Source organism: Loxodonta africana, chromosome 1 (genome assembly GCF_030014295.1).
Source record: "Loxodonta africana isolate mLoxAfr1 chromosome 1, mLoxAfr1.hap2, whole genome shotgun sequence".
NCBI classification, from domain to species: domain Eukaryota; kingdom Metazoa; phylum Chordata; class Mammalia; order Proboscidea; family Elephantidae; genus Loxodonta; species Loxodonta africana.
This window is the reverse complement of record NC_087342.1, coordinates 197,704,500-197,720,704: the sequence shown is the minus strand read 5'-3', so window position 1 is coordinate 197,720,704 and position 16,205 is coordinate 197,704,500. Positions and strand designations below refer to the sequence as shown.

Below are 16,205 nucleotides of genomic sequence, written 5' to 3'. Positions count from 1 at the left end.
CCCACTAAATTATCTCTCACCTTGTGAATGGCCTTTGTCACTTTTTCAGTAACTGTTACAACAAAAAAAGAATCCTCTGGAGAGAGCCTATCTCAGCAAGCGTGGCCTTAGCAATATTATGCACCCAAATGTAACTCCGTTTATGTGTATTTCTCATCAGAAAGTGCATGGATAACTTGTATTTAAAGCATGGTTGATCCTGCCAGGGCTTTTTGAGAATCATATCCTTCCATACTTTAATGATAATTGCAGTAATAGAAAAATAAGTTTTGTCCACGACATCTTTCTGTGCAGTAGGAAATTCAGAGTTCAGTCAGGGCTCAGTTTTATTCAGCTGAGATAATGAGGACAGGGCTGGGGGTCCTGCAGGTACCTAGAGCCTCTACGAGGATTTAGTACTCAGAGAATAACTGGGAAACATGTTGCTAACTAATGCCACGTGTGCCCACAGCAGTGAAGCTGTCTTTTAAAATATTTTGTATTTCTTACAAAACCTTCCTCAGGATGTTAGTCTTCCCCTATAAACTGAGCTTTCAAAACTCTAAATGATAAACAGGCAAGTAGATCCACAGGGGTTACTTCATTGAGGCTTCCAGGTGCCAATTGTTTATCTTATGTCAAAAGCAATATAATTTGGGGGTGTTTGTGTTTAAGCAATAATCGTTGTTAGTTGCATAGGGCTTTTACATATATTATTCACATAACTCATTAGTCCCTTGTGGAACACAGGAATCAGAGCAATGCATTTTCCACAGGCCACACCAAGCTAAAAATATTTTCAAAGTGTATACAGTTGGTAGATCTTTGATATTTCACTATCATAAGTAGCTTCTGTTTTCTTTTATGATATAACAGCAAGTTTCATTGCAAAGAGCATAGTTTGTGGACTCTGGCAGTGAAGCAAACTATAGCCATAGCTCCAGCCCAACATGGACTTCATTAAGTATTATTTTCCTTAGTGACAGAAAAGAATGGTATGTCTGAGAATTGCTTTAAAATAATATGGGGAGTGGGGGAGGCCTGTGGTGGTTTAGATGAAATGAGATTGACCGTGAGTTGGTAGTTGCTGAAGCCAGGTAATGGCATATGGGGGTTCATTATATCATTCTGCAAAAGTTTTCCATAAGAGGTTAAAAATACTGCAAAGGCTTCATAATTAAAGGGGAGAAAAGTGCTTCCTTCATAGTAGGTTGCTCTGGTAAGTTTACGCCGGAGCCTTTCTTGTGTTAGAGAACAGTGTGTACTCAGGGCATGTACATGTCAACACAGAAACACACTAGGGAACATACCTTTGATTCTTCTTACAGAAGCCTACCTGGACTTGTACTAATCCTTGCACACACCTGCTCATCACATTTGCTGGGATGAGGCCACAGTGGGGCGTCGGCTCTAGCAGAGAACACGGCCAGCTGGGCAATTCAGAGTGTCAAACTCCTGGCCCTTGACCACAGAGTTAAAAGCACTGGCTTCAGAATCTAACAAATGGGCATTTGAATTCCCTACTATGAGGAACTGGGGCATGTGACCTCAAGGAAGGCACTTAAACATCTATACAGTGAGGGTAGTAATACACCCCAACATGGGAATGTCCTGGTACTTAGGAGAAATCATAAAATGTATGAAGTGCCTAGTACAGCTCCTAGCACAATAATGTCCTTTAAGAAATAGTAATTATCATGAGTAACAACAGCACTGTGCCTTAGTTAATCCACACCAACGCCAAATTGGTGGGAGATCCTGCCAGCCTAGCATTCTTCTGAGGGCTTCCCATAATAGATTTCCGTTCTATTAAAAGGTTAATTAGCCTGTTGGGAAGGTTTGGCTTTGGAGGTCTGTGGACCTGACTTTTCTATGAGCTCTTTAAAGTCAGGAGAATATGATACCCTCCACTGGGTGGAGGGAAAATGGTTGGATGAAAAGGCAACACAATTTCTAGACTGGCTGGAGGGTCCCCAACCACAGGCTTCTGGATGGGTTTCAAAAGGCTGAGATTTCCCCTGAAATAGTATGCAAAATTAGGGATGTTTGCATTTTTCCTAAAGGTAAAGTGTGTTTGGCTTCCATCAAATTCTGAAAGGGTGTCTTATTACCTAAATAAAAGCCAAGGACCCCTGCTCCAATAATCTGGGTTTTGGAGCTTAGGTTTAATTTTTTTTTTTTTTTCTTTTAAAACAAATATTTCACAAGTCTCAATCTGTTTGCAGGTAGTTATAATACAATACTTTTTAAAATACATGTTTCCTGTTACATTCTGTTTACTCCTCATTTGCCAAGGTAAATTCCATTGATTAAATTCTGATGATAAACTCAGAGCTCTCTTCTGACTAGAACATTGATTATGTCAGAGAGCAAGAATCTCCAGAGCAGATGTTAGAAAAACTCTAATATTTTTTAAAATAAAAGCTCAGGCATAAAATCAGTTTTCAAAATATGCTTAACAGTTACGAGCTCTGATTTCTGAGATTTAGTTTTTCCAAAGAATTTAAGATTTCAAGGAAAAGGTGTTCTTGGTGTATGTGAATATTATCTCTTCTTCACTTTCCTATTGCTGTAAATTATATCTAGAAAATATTGGAGGCCATAGCCACAAAATACTACTTCTAGTCACAAGTAGTATTTCAGAGAACATAATTTGTGCCCATTTTTGTTTTATCAACTGTAAAAGTTCCAGAACTGGAGACAGTGACCAGTGACCATGGACTTACAATTTCTGAGGACCCTTAGCAAGAAAGATGGGAAAGTTAATAATAACTGTTTTAGATTAGCCATGAAGCCTGGACTAGATTGGGCGTCTTTTTATTTAATTCCTTTACAAATTTTCATTGAATAAATGGCAACATAACAGAACTAAAGCACCCATCAAAGTATTTTATTGAGGATCTCGTTGAGGAAACAGATTATCTCTACCTGAGAATTCTTTCAGGTACTAGACATTAGACATAAGATTAGGAAATGTTGGGTGAGATCACACAGGCTTGTGAGAGAGCTGCTTTGGTCCCTAGTGAAAGGCTCTGGAGCGTAGGATGGAACTGAATACAGGCTAGAGGAGGGAGACGGCTGCCTGGTCCAGGTGAAGCCTAAGTTGGCTAACCAGCAGCAGCAATTAAGAGGAGCCAAAGCAGTCCAGGCCTGAGGTGGATCTTAAACTGGATCTGTAAGAGCTCGTGAAGAGCTAAGGGCATGACTATGTAGCTGGTAGGTTGGTAAAGGGTTTGACAACTTTGTTGGCAGTGCCTTTAAGCAGAAGATAGTGAAACACTTTGGTCTTATTCTGTCCATGGGGAGAAATGTTTCTGTTCCTCTCTGTGTATAAAAAATATTCATGAATCTAGTCATGATTTTATTGGAGACTCATTCAACAGCAACAAAAGAAACAAACCTTGCTTTAAACCACTTAGCTATGCTGTTGTTGAAAACGCATGTTTAGAGCACGTCTGTTACCACAGTAGCTGAGATGTGTTTTCTCTGATAAGGCAGAGATGGTGGAGTGGCATCTGCCAGAGCCAAAAATCAGGCTTCTGCAGTGCCCCTTTCTGGAGGAAGGAGAAGCAAACCCTGACGGTGGAGCCCCAGATTTGGCTGTCAGCTGTGGAGATGGGAATAGGATGCGTTCTTTCACGCCTTCTGTTAAAGAAAGCATTTTTACATAAGCTGATTTCCACCAGGGGCTAAAAAGAGATCCCTTCCAGACCTGAAAGAATATTGTTATTCCTTCCATATGGCATGAATACTGTTACTCTAAATTACCTCAGTCTGAAAGCCGCAGCAGACATTTTCATTGTAATCAAATGCAACAAAACACGGAAATGAGTCTCTTCAGTAAAACAGTGTTTCATGTTATGTAAGAACTGCCAATGGGTACTAATAGCTTCCTCAATATAAGGAATTTTAGGGTGGAGGGAAAAGAAGCAGAAAGTATTCTTTGCCGGCAGTGCCTTCTTGCTTTTAGTCACTCACACAATGTCACTATAGAATTTGGTGCGTTTCTTACAGGTGGCCAAATTCATTATGTTTTATAAAGGTAATTATTCTAGTACCCTGTTAAATGCATGTGCAAAGATTGGAATATGAGCAGACTTACACTTAGGACACGTTAAACATCTTTTGTTCCCATTAACTAGGAAGATGTGGAGAACACGATAGTAATGATAATCTATTTTAACTACCACTTTGAATTAAGTGCTTTTTAATTATCTATGTTGGCTCTTTGGGGTTTCCATTGAAAGAAAAAATTTCTGCTAGTGAAATATTGGTTTCTTTCCATCTTTAGAAATAGCTCCCTGGTGTTTTGGTTTTAGAGGCAAAGGCTTGAATTATTTTCTTCATGGGTTTTGTGAACATTCTGTTCTCCTTTCCCCCTTCCAACACCAAACTGCCAATGTTTCCAGGTTGCATCATGCCAAAAGCTGCATTGATGGGTGATCCATACCCAGTATCAGGAGGCTCCAGTTATTTTGTGGGTTGTTTGTCACAATGACAGTGTGATTCATGAGGAGCAAGAAGGGAAGTGGGGAGAAGCAAGCTCAGGGCCAGAAATAATGCCTGAACAGGTATCATGTGAGAGCTGCAGGTTCCATTTGAGAGGAGGAAGTGGGAATAGTTTCCCAGAGGGAATCCAAGGAGCTCTCAGAGACATTCATCTTCTGTTACTCAATTGATCTCGACCAGAGTTTCTTTACCTCAGAGCTCAGAATAATATGAGATTCCTTGGGATTATGTAACAATGATGCTTAAGAATTTTATTTTTTAAAATACGCCCTTCAGCATAGCCATAGTCACTATAAAAGTAAAATGGTATGACCAGTCCATAGAGCATATCCAAGAAAGTCCTGTATCCTTGGTACCTCTCTCTGTAGAACTGCTATTTAAGCTGAGTCTCATGGAAGCCAAGCCCCCTTGGATAATAGCTGACACTTTTCAACATGGTCTAGACCAAGCAATCTGGCAGTCTTTCTATTTTTGCTGTGATTCCAGTTTGTTAACCTACTTTATTAGCTAAGTCATTGACCACTGTTCTTTGGCCGGTATTGTGTTTTAGCCATGGGTGAGTCTCCAACAGTCACCTTCGTTTCAACTTCTGATGCAGGGAAGAGCCATTCTTGCGGTTGTGTTGGTGATTAGGAACCTGGGACAGTTCTTCATCAACTGGAAGGAAAAATATTGGTTAATACTTTGGAGACAGCTGAGTGCAATTGTGAGTGGCTGTGAGTGGCTGTTATGAGTGTATCAGACACTAGTGGCCCTAGAAGGCTACAGGGTCTCTTTTTACCTCCTCAACCACTTCGAAAAAAAATGGAAATGTTTTATTTCTGAAGAACGGTCCTGGGTTAGAGTGGACAAATTACCACTGTAACAAAAATTGTTACATGCTACGTGTGTTTTAGATTTAGTAGACTAAATGTTGATTCAATTTATTAAAACCCCCACACTCAATAAGCATTTATTAAGCATGTCGATAGGCCAGGGGAGTCCCTGAGTGGTGCAAGCAGTTAATGTGCTTGGCTGTTAACTGAAAGATTGAAGGTTCCAGTCTGCCCACAGGTGCCTCGGAAGACATACCTGGTGCTCTACGTCTAAAAAATTAGCCATTGAACACCCTATGGAGCAGAGTTCTACTCTGACACACATGGGGTCACCATGAGTCGGGAATCGACTCCACAGCAACTGGTGTGTGTCTGTGTCTGTGTCTGTGTGTCTGTGTGTTTAATAGGCTGGGAGCTGGGGATATACAGATGAGTAAGACAAGGTTTCTTACCCACCTTCTCTCATTCCTACCCTCCCATCAAAAAAATGTTTGGGCATTTATAGTCTTTGGACAAGTCAAATTTACCTTTTCACGTCTTTTACAGACAACCCTGACAATTTCAACTTTTCACAACCTACAAACTCCTGACGCCCTTAAAATATAACTTCAGGTAAAACTGCTCTGCTAAAATATTAAAATTCATCAGTAACTTTCTAATTTCTGTATCTAGTAACATTTTTCCATCCACAATTTCCTTGAACTCTGTAGCATTTTATACAAGACCCTTCCGTCTCTCCCATTCTCCTCCCTTTGGCCTTATTATCCTGTACCATCTTTCTGTGTACTCTTTCTGCTCCTATAGCACCAACTCTTATCTCTTTAGTGATAACCAAGTTTAATTTTTAGTGCTGAGATCCAGACAAGTATCTTTTGAGATCTTTCTGGTACATCAGAAAACAAGGTTTTCTTCCTGACCCCCACATTATAACCCCAACACACACAGCTGAACCTGCCTTTACTCTTACACATTTTTGTTTTCAGAATAATAATTCATCAGAAACCAGAAACCATGAGTTTATTTAAAAAAACCCAGAAACCATGAGTTTATAATTGAGTGGGAGATAATACATGTTTATAGAATTGAACCTAAAAATACTCCCCTTGGCTCCCACATCAAGTCCAAGCAATTTATCCCTTGCCAGATGCTGCATATCCCATGCAGCCCAGGACTTATGCACCCTCCTTGACCTGGATTCCTCTGGGCCTCCACAACTGCTTATCAGCTTAGTTGAGGAGGGTGGTTGCATGTGCACATGGGGTGGGGGTGGGTGGGGAGTGATAGGCTCCAGATATATGTGAGCCTCAATATATAATAGTTAATGTTTATTGAGCACTTCCTATATGCCAGACCTGTGTGAAGTGAATTGCATGCGTTATCAGGTTTAATTCTTGCAACAACATTATGAGCTCGTCACCATTATTATTTTTAATTTACAGATTAGGAAACTGAAGCAGAGATAAATTGAGATGAAGCAACTTGCCCAAGATCACAAAAACCGATGGATTATAGATTTGACCCCAGGCAGGCTGGCTGTAGAGCACACACTTCACAACCATGTGGTTACGCTGCCTTCACATATAAATCATTTCTATTTCTTTGGAATCTCAAAGGTATTGCTTTGTGATGGACCATGAATTAGATTATAAACACTGGAATATGAGTAATACTTTCCCTTTTATTTTTAATTATCAAAGGCTGATTGCAGAACAGGCTTATTCAATGAGGGACCAGGATACAAATTGTAGGTCTGGAAGTGGATGACCTGAGTAATGAGGTTGGGAGAGGAGAACTACAAGAGTGGAAAACTAGAATAGAGGGGCTGAGAGGAAGCTCATGGATCTACAGTGAGTTACATATCCAGTAAATAAAGTGTCTGTCCTAGGCACCATGTAGAGAGCAAGAGAAATAAAACAACTTACCCTCCCCAAAAAGAGCTTGCAATTTGGCCATCGGTGAATTTCAATGGGTCTCTGAAGGAGGGTGTGTGAATGAATAGAGAATTAGGCAGAGCAGTGGCCTTGAAAACACCTGAGTTTGTTGCGGAGCATACTGCAGGCAATGAAGTTTTCCTGTTAGGCCACAGGTGAAGAAATGTAACCTGCCTGACTGGGTTAGGTCTTTATGCTGAGTAATCACCATCTTCAGTAATTTCAGTTACTCATGCTGTGTAAGGAAAGTGATAGAATCCTCTCAGAGCTTTTGTAATATTCTTACCTTGTTTAAAATTCTCCCCCCGCCCCCACAGTTGGCTTTCATCTTGGTGGTAAGTTTATTTGCCTGGACCAAAAAGATTCATCCATTCAACAGATATGAACTGAACACCTACTCCATGTTCAATACTCCAGGGGTGGTGTGTTGGCTGAGAGGGCTAGGTCTAGAGCCAGACAGCCAGGGTTCACATCCTGTCACCACCACTTTCTAAGTGAGTGACCTTGGACAAGTTACTTAATTATTCCAAGACAATTTTAATAATAGCTGCTATTATTGTGACACAATTCCTGCTTTCTTGGAAGTTATAATCCAGCATGGGTAATAATGACTGCCAGAAGAGCAAACAAATCAGTCTTAGAAGAAATGCAACCGGAATGCTCATTAGAAGTGAGGATGGCAATTCACCAAAAGAGTACAAAGACAACCTACATACTGGGAATAAATTTTTGGCTACAACAAATCTGATCAACCTCTAAAATCTACAAGATACAGCAAAACCTCAACAACAAAAAGACAACCCAATTAAAAAATGGGCAAAGGATATGAACAGGCACTTCACCAAAAGAGACATTCAGGTGGTTAACAGATACATGAGGAAATACTCAGGATCATTAGCCATTAGAGAAATACAAATCAAAACTACAATGAGATTCCATCTCACTCCAACAAGGCTGGCATTAATCCAAAAACAAAATAATAAATGTTGGAGAGGTTGTAGAGAGACTGGAACACTTACACACTGCTGGTGGGAATATAAGATGTTACAACCACTTTGGAAATTGATTCAGCGCTTCCTTAAAAAGCTGGAAATAGAGCTACCATATGATCCAGCAATCCCACTCCCTGGAATATATCCTAGAGAAATAAGAGCCTTCACACGAATAGATATCTGTGCACCCATGTTCATTGCAGCACTATTTACAATAGCAAAAAGATGGAAACAACCAAGGTGCTCATCAACAGATGAATGGATAAATTATGGTATATTCACACAATGGAATACTACACAACGATAAAGAACGACAAAGAATCCATGAAACATAATATGGAGAATCTGGAAGGCATTATGCTGAGTGGAATTAGTCAGCTGAAAAAGGACAAATACTGTATGAGACCACTATTATAAGAACTCAAGAAAAGGTTTAAACACAGAAGAAAACATTCTTTGATGGTTACGAGGGTGGGGAGAGAGGGAAAGGGGTTTTCACTAATTAGATAGTAGACAAGAATTATTATAGGGAAGGGAAGGACAAACTACAGGGGAAGTCAGCACAACTGCACTGATCCAAAAGCTAAGAGGTTTCCTGAATACAACCAAACACTTTGAGGGACAGAGTGGCAGGGGCAGGTTTCAGGGGACATCTAGGTCAATTGGCATAACAAAGTGTATATGCATCCCACTTTGGTGAGTGGCATCTGTGGTCTTAAAATCTCGCAAGCAGCCATCTAAGATGCATCAATTAGTCTCAACCCATCTGGCCAAAAACCAAAAAAAAAATCTAGTTAAAAGCTAGCAAGCAGCCATCTAAGACACATCGATTGGTCTCAGACCATCTGGCCAAAAACCAAAAAAAAAAAAAAAAAACCCATCTAGTTGCCATCTAGTTGATTCCGATTCATAGTCAACCCTATAGGACACAGTAGAACTGCCCCATAGGGTTTCCAAGGAGCACTTAGTAGATTCGAACTGCCAACCTTCTGGTTAGCAGCCAGACTCTTAACCACTATGCCACCAGGGTTTGAAGGCCAGAATCTGACAATTACCTGATCTTGTTTAGTTTTTTTTTTTAATTGAACTTTAGGTGAAGATTTACAGAACAAACTAGGTTTTCATCAAACAGTACACACATTGTTGTATGACATTGGTTAACAACCCCATGACATGTCAACACTCTCCCTTCTCAACCCTGGGTTCACTATTACCAGCTGTCCTGTTCCCCGCTACCTTCCAATCCCTGCCCCAGGGCCGGTGCGCCCCTTTAGTCTTGTTTTCAATGGAACTGTTCAATCTCTGGCTGAAGGGTGAACCTCGGGAGTTGGCCTCAATACTGAGCAGAAAGGGTGTCTGGGGGCCATACTCTCAGGGCTTTTCCAGTCTGTGTCAGGACAGCAAGTCTGGTCTTTCTTTTTGAGTTAGAATTTTGTTCCATATTTTTCTCCAGCTCTGTCTGGGACCCTCTATTGTGATCCCCATCAAAGCAGTACCTGACCTTATTTTGGATCTAATTCCAAACAAAAACTCTTAGCCAACAGATAGACACTTTATAAATACATATATATATATATATATATATAAACGTATATACTATACATACATATATAGGCCAGTTTCGGTAATGTTGGTTATTTTAGAAAATCATTTTGTTTTGATGGTGTTTTGGGTGGCCCTTAAAATAGAGAGGTTCAGGATTCTAGGGACTTGGGGAGACTAGATAGTCAGAACTTCCACCCTCAGTGATTAAAATGTCCATGGCTCTGGTTGATTGAGGGTTTGGCAATGGAAAGTTCGAGACTCAGACCTTCACCCAAAGAGCTGCTCCTCAAAGCAATTAACACGGATTTAAGAGTGCAGGATGTTAGAGAATTTTCTTTCTTCCTTTGCGTGAGAAAATTGATACTCTCTCTATACTAATTAAATTTCCATGCACCATTACCTCCGAAGGCTTGAAGAGCTGGGATTAATGTTGAATAATCGCAATACCTCCACATGCTTGCCATCACACCTTTAAAATGCTTCTCTTGTCTGACGGACCAGGATGGATGAGACAAGCAAGCTGATTCCCTGTTTTAGAATGCAGGACTCTGGGGTTCTGTGAACGCGGCAGTTAATCTGTTAATGTCCCTCTCTTTACAGGAACAGAACAGGAATGGTTACACTTGCCATAACCCTGATCAGAAGATTAACGACATGACATTTGACCATCTGTTTACAGTTTTTAAGTGGGAGCTGCTAAATGGAGATACAAACTGGTGATATTTTATTTGGGGGCAAGTGATCTCATTTGCCTTCAGACTAAAGAGAGGATATTGCTACTTACCCTTAGGAAAATGGCCACAGAAAGAATGATAGTTTTTAAAAGCTACATGTTCTGAGTCCCCCCCCCCCCGCCACTCCCCAGAAGAAAAGAGAATTTGGAATTAAAAGGACCAAGTCCAAAGAAATAAAAACATGCATAGTCTATGGTTGTCTGCTAACACTGGAAAATATAATCAGGAATTACTCCAAAAAAGGATGCACAGATCTATTTTGGGGAGGGTAGAAATATAAGCAAAGGATGGTTTGAATAGAGGACTCTTAAGAGATAATATAGTACAGGCTCCCCCCTGGATGCCATCCTGGCCAGGAACCAGTAAGGGATAGCACCCAGGGCTACCACTTCCCTCACCCAATGAAAACTCACAACAGCGAAGACTATTTGATCAAGTCAGCTCTTTGGTCCTCTCTTGTCAGCCTCCTGATGAGTCACTGTCAAACCACTAGTAATAGAGTGCTTGTAGTCATTAGTATCCTTTCCGATAATAAACTTCACAAGGGATCCCTACTGAATTAAGTGACTAATGCATAGATTTTGTTACACCATAATACATAGATAGCTCTTTCCACTTCCTCATTCACCACTCCTGTACTCCTTACCTATAGCCCAGAAGCTCTAGGCATACTTTAGTCAGAGCCAGCAGAAGTAGGAGGAGGCCATGGAGAAGAGTGACAGAAAAGGGAAGCTCATTACATGGCTGCGGGACCCCTTAGCTGTTTAGAGGGTCCTGCCTCTTGGTGGCTATGCTCAGTTCTGACTTTGGGGCAAAACTTAAGGAGAAAGAGTAGGCCATTCTTGAAACCCTTTCCTGTTACTGTTGCTAGTTGCCATCAGTCCACTCCGACTCATGGCAACCTTACATAATAAAAGAACCAAATATTGCCTGGTTCTGCACCATCTTAATATTCATTGGTACGTTTGAGTCCATTGTTGTGGCTACGGTGTCAATTGAGGGTTTCTGTCGTTTTCCTTGATCCTCTACTTTACCAACCATGATGTCCTTTTCTAGCAATTGATCTTTCCTGATGACATTTTCCAAGTAAGTGAGCTGAGTCTAGCCATCCTTACTTCTAAGGAGCATTCTGGTACCAGGCATTGAATGAGGACAGGACCAGAAATATACAGATTTTTACTATCTCTTCTCCAACTTCTAATGACTTTTCCAGATGCATTTGTGGGTTTTCAGGACTGAGTTGTTTTTTTTTTTTCTATTAGTCCTGAGAGTCCATAGTAAAAAAAAAGCCTGTTTCAATACCTAGAATAACCCCTGGTACATGGTAGATCCTCAAATATGAATGAATGAGAACTATTCCTATCCAGAAGTATGGTGCAAGTTTGGAGCAAGCCTCAAAGTTACCAGAAGCACTCCTCTGGTCAGACAGCACTGACCCTCGTTATGTGAGACTGAACGTCTTGTTGTCCCTTGGATTAGGTCCTATGCTACAAAAAAGTGAAGGCTTTGAGTGTGTCATTTTTCTGTAAATTTTACATATTATAGAAGTTCATCATCCGGGATAAGTAAAGCTATGAAACCAAGATTTATCGTCTTTTGCCAAGTCTACCCCAAACACCAAGTGTCCTGCGGAATTATCTCACCTATCTGCTAAGCAGAGGCCAGTAAAAGACCTTGAAATCCATGAGGCTATCTTGGCCTGCTCTTTGGGTTATTTAATGTTTGATACAATTCGAAATACTGAAAATCTTGTCTCTCCAAAAAGGCAGTCAGAGATAAAACTTTGGTGCCCAGCAATGTCTTTAGCTTCTTGTTCCACAGGGTGCTCAGTGTCAGTGGGATGCATGTGACTGACAGTGGCAATTGCAATAGCTTTGAAAGATCTAAATGGAAATGTTTGCGGGATTGGGTGTTAAACTGGTTTGGAAGACTCTGAAGGGGAGATGTAGTTAGGATATTGGGGATTTCTAATTTTCTCCTTTTTCAGAGGCTCTTCTCCAAGGCTCAGTGGTAATGAATGAGTGGCAGCAGAACGTCCAGCGGACTGGTCTTGGAGCAATGGAGGAGAAACTCACTTAATAAAGATGAGGATTTATCATGTGAGCCCTATAGAGTGAGACAGAAAATAGCTGGGCCAGGCAACAAGAGAGTTATTAAAAAAAAAAAAAAAAGGGACGTGGAAAATAGAAGGCTGGGGGAATGTCTGAGTATGTTATGATGTAAAACTTATGATTCTCTATGTTCTTTATGTCCTCTAGGGTTTCTTTATGTCTAAATTTTATTTCAAAATAAGTATTCCTGATTGTACTTCCATTAGATTTTAACTTGTATGTTATAACATTAGTAATTTAAGATTCTGAACATATGTTTATATAGTAACATACATGAAGGCATAGCTTGGACTTGGCAAATTTTTGTAGAAGAGGAGGGGTTTTCAATTTTTTTTTTTTAAATACTTTAAGACAGCATCATCCAAATTAAGAAATATTACTGGTTTTTTTTTTTTTTGGTATTCCTCTCTATGATGTTACTCTACTGTTTGCTGGGTGCAGTATTAACACGTAGTCTATCAAGTCACAGCCCAGTTTCAGCAATTTTACTTATAACAGAATAAACATCTAGGGCCCAAATAAAAAAAAAAAAAAAAATCACCTTAAGCTTCCTAAAGTTTTCTTGTACATCCAAAGACTACACTGTCCTAGAAAGTTTACACCAAGTCATCCAACATCTATTAGGGGTTAACATTGGCCAAACACCATGATAGCATGGCATTTGTAACACTTCCTTCAGAGAAGTTCGATGGATAAGAAAGAAATTAATGGGCCCCATTTTTTTTTTTTTTTCAATAGCAGGACTTCACATTCCAGCCCACAATCCATGCTGCTGAAAAGATCAAATTCTGCCACGGTCACCAATAAAGGTATCTTGAGAGAGGGCTTACTGAAAAGTACCATCAAATAAAGGAGATATGTTTCTCCAGGCCTTCCAGAAAAACTGACAGTTTTATTGGCTTGTCTCAAAGGTGTGCCATGGAAAAGGACTTTTAACCCTTTTCTTGTGTGGTTGCACACTTACCTTCAATCAGCTTGATCCTGAAGTAAGCAATGAGGAGGAGCAGCAGCAAAGTCACAGGCAGGAAGACCCCAGAGAACAGGAGCCAGCCGGGGAACTCACTCATGAATGCTGACAGGACGGGGCTCATTGCCAACCACACAGACCCTGCCAGCAGGATAGGTTTCACACTCCAGACAGGTCAGCTTTGCTCTGAGTCTGCACTTGTTTTCTTCTGGGGCTCTGGCCTTTGGTCGGCACATCTTGGTGTAATTTTTTGTGGACTTTGCTCTATTTGAACAGCCCAGTGAATTCTGAGCTCTATTTGAACAGCCCAGTGAATTCTGAGAGGTTTGGTGGCAGGTTACTCTGTAACTCAGCTACAAATTGCGGAGACTCAAATCTCCTAAGCCATTCCAGAGACGAGTATTTATCTGGCAGGGGTGGGGATGAAACCTGGAGGCCTAGATTTCTCTGTATTCAGTGTATCTGTAGTGAAAACTACCTGACTTCAAGGAAAACCCATTGTTACATATATTCTTCCTACATACACTCAAACATATGAAGAATTTTCCTACATTTTTTAAATTTCAGAATTAAAATTTAATAGGCATATTTATATACCTGTGTTTTTTACCTGTATGCAGAAAAAAATGAAATTTTCCCTCATACATGGTTGATTACCTGTTTGCAGAAAAAAATGAAATTTTCCCTCATATATGGTTGATACAACTAATATCAAGGAAAGAGAAACAAAATTCTTTCCACATGTAAAATTTTTTCTGGTATGTTCTGCTCTGAATACCTCTTTGAGAGGTGCCTGGTTTATTCATTTATTCAACAAACATTTAATTCTAGTAGAAATCAACCTCTTTTTTTCCTTCTTTGCTTTTATTTATTTACTGTTTTATTGTGGTAAAATATATATAACAAAACATTTGTGAAATCAACATTTTTTACATGTACAGTTCAGTGACCTTGGTTACGTTCATCACGTTGTACAACCATCACCACTGTTTCCGAATAATTCCACCACCACTAACAGAAACTAGAAACTCAGTGCCCCCTAAACTAAGACTCCTGCTTTCCCCATCTCTCCCACCCTTGGCAACTACTAATAAACTTTGGGCTGTACACATTTGCCTATTTCATATAAGTGGAGTCATATCTATCCTTTTGTGATTGACTTATTTCATTCAGCATAATATTTTCAAGATTCATCCATGTTGTAGCACGTATCGAGACTTCATTTCTCTTTATGGCTGTAGAACTCAACCTCTTGACTAGGTAATAGGATACACAGAGAAGTGTAGGCCATAGTCCCTGCCCTCTAAGAGTGAACAGAGAAACAAATAATGGGCACAGGTGACACTGGGGGAGTGGAGGTAACACATCCCTTTAACTTCTTCTCTTGATGTACCAGTGAGTTGCCGGATTAGTAACATGCACTGTCTGCTGTACTTTGATTACACTTTCATCTGGCCCACCATTAGCAGTAGAAGGTGCCTGCCGAATGGTAGTGATTTGGGTTGTGTGGACTCTAAAGTTTCTGGGAAAAGCTTCGAAGGGCAATAAACACCATGTTCACAATGATCCCAGCCTGCCATTGTCGGTTTTCATGAAAGCTTTCCAAAGATATTGGTCTCCTAAACTGAAGTTGACCAAAAGAGACAACTTTCCATGTTGAAAGGATTCCCTGGAGAATTTGGAAATATTGCTGGCAATTGGCAGCCACCTTCCCGGTTTATATTTTTCGTGTTTTAACCCTGTCTCCCCACTCTATTGGGCAGCCGTCATGGTGAGTGAGCTGGTGGAGTCCATCAAGGACAAGTTGCTGTCAGTGTGTCTGAGTTTTTCTACCAGGGATTATGTGTGGCCAAGCAAAGTCTCGGTCCCAGCTGTGAAGTCTTTATAACATAATAATACTGGAGAGCGAATCTGGGATGCTTGACTGGCATTCATGAGCAATGAACAGTAAACAGTTTACCTCGCAGAAGAAAGACATCTTAATTTCAGAAAGAACCATGTAGATCGCCCAAGATGAAGTCCGTATTGGTTGTACTTCCTTTGCTACTCTTCTCCCGTGCCACAAATCCCAGAGTGATACTGCTGCTAAGCTCTCCTATGCCTTCCATTGAGATGGCTCTCTGGTGCTCTTTCAGCTTGAACAGGCTGCTAATTTGTAAAGTGTCAATCTCCAAAGAAACTCCATGATCAGGTGACATTACCAGGGAGACGTTAGTCAGCTGTTGGCAGACTGTCATGTTTTTTCTTCCCATTTCATTCCATTCACCAAACCTTCACTGAATGCCTAGACAAAGGTAAGACATAGCCCCTGCAGGAGAAGCAGGCAAATATATAAATGACAATATTGTAAGCACCCAAATTGAAATATAAACAAGGTGCAATAGAAGCACTGAAGAGAGACTAATTAATACCAATTAGGGAGTTGAGTTGAATTCATTAAAAGATAGCACTTGAGCTGAGCCTGGGGGAGGGGTAACTGAGGAATGCCCTCCTTAAATACAGGAAAGTAGGAAGTGTAGGATTTTTGGTGGATTGTAGCTGGGACCCTGGTGGTTCAGTGGTTAAGAGCTTGGCTACTAACTAAAAGGTGGGTGGTTTGAATCCACCAGCTGCTCCTCAGAA

At 40.5% G+C, this 16,205-nt stretch overlaps 1 protein-coding gene across 1 annotated transcript; it reads right to left on the bottom strand.

Moving 5' to 3' along the window:
• Window positions 1-5,032: 5,032 nt before the first annotated feature.
• SMLR1 (small leucine rich protein 1) lies at window positions 5,033-15,820 on the bottom strand. The gene is given in 4 exon segments (XM_010588431.3): window positions 5,033-5,145; window positions 13,581-13,757; window positions 13,760-13,819; window positions 15,619-15,820. Coding segments are annotated over 4 exon segments (525 nt in total). The 3' UTR covers window positions 5,033-5,059.
• Between the last annotated feature and the right edge of the window lie 385 nt (window positions 15,821-16,205).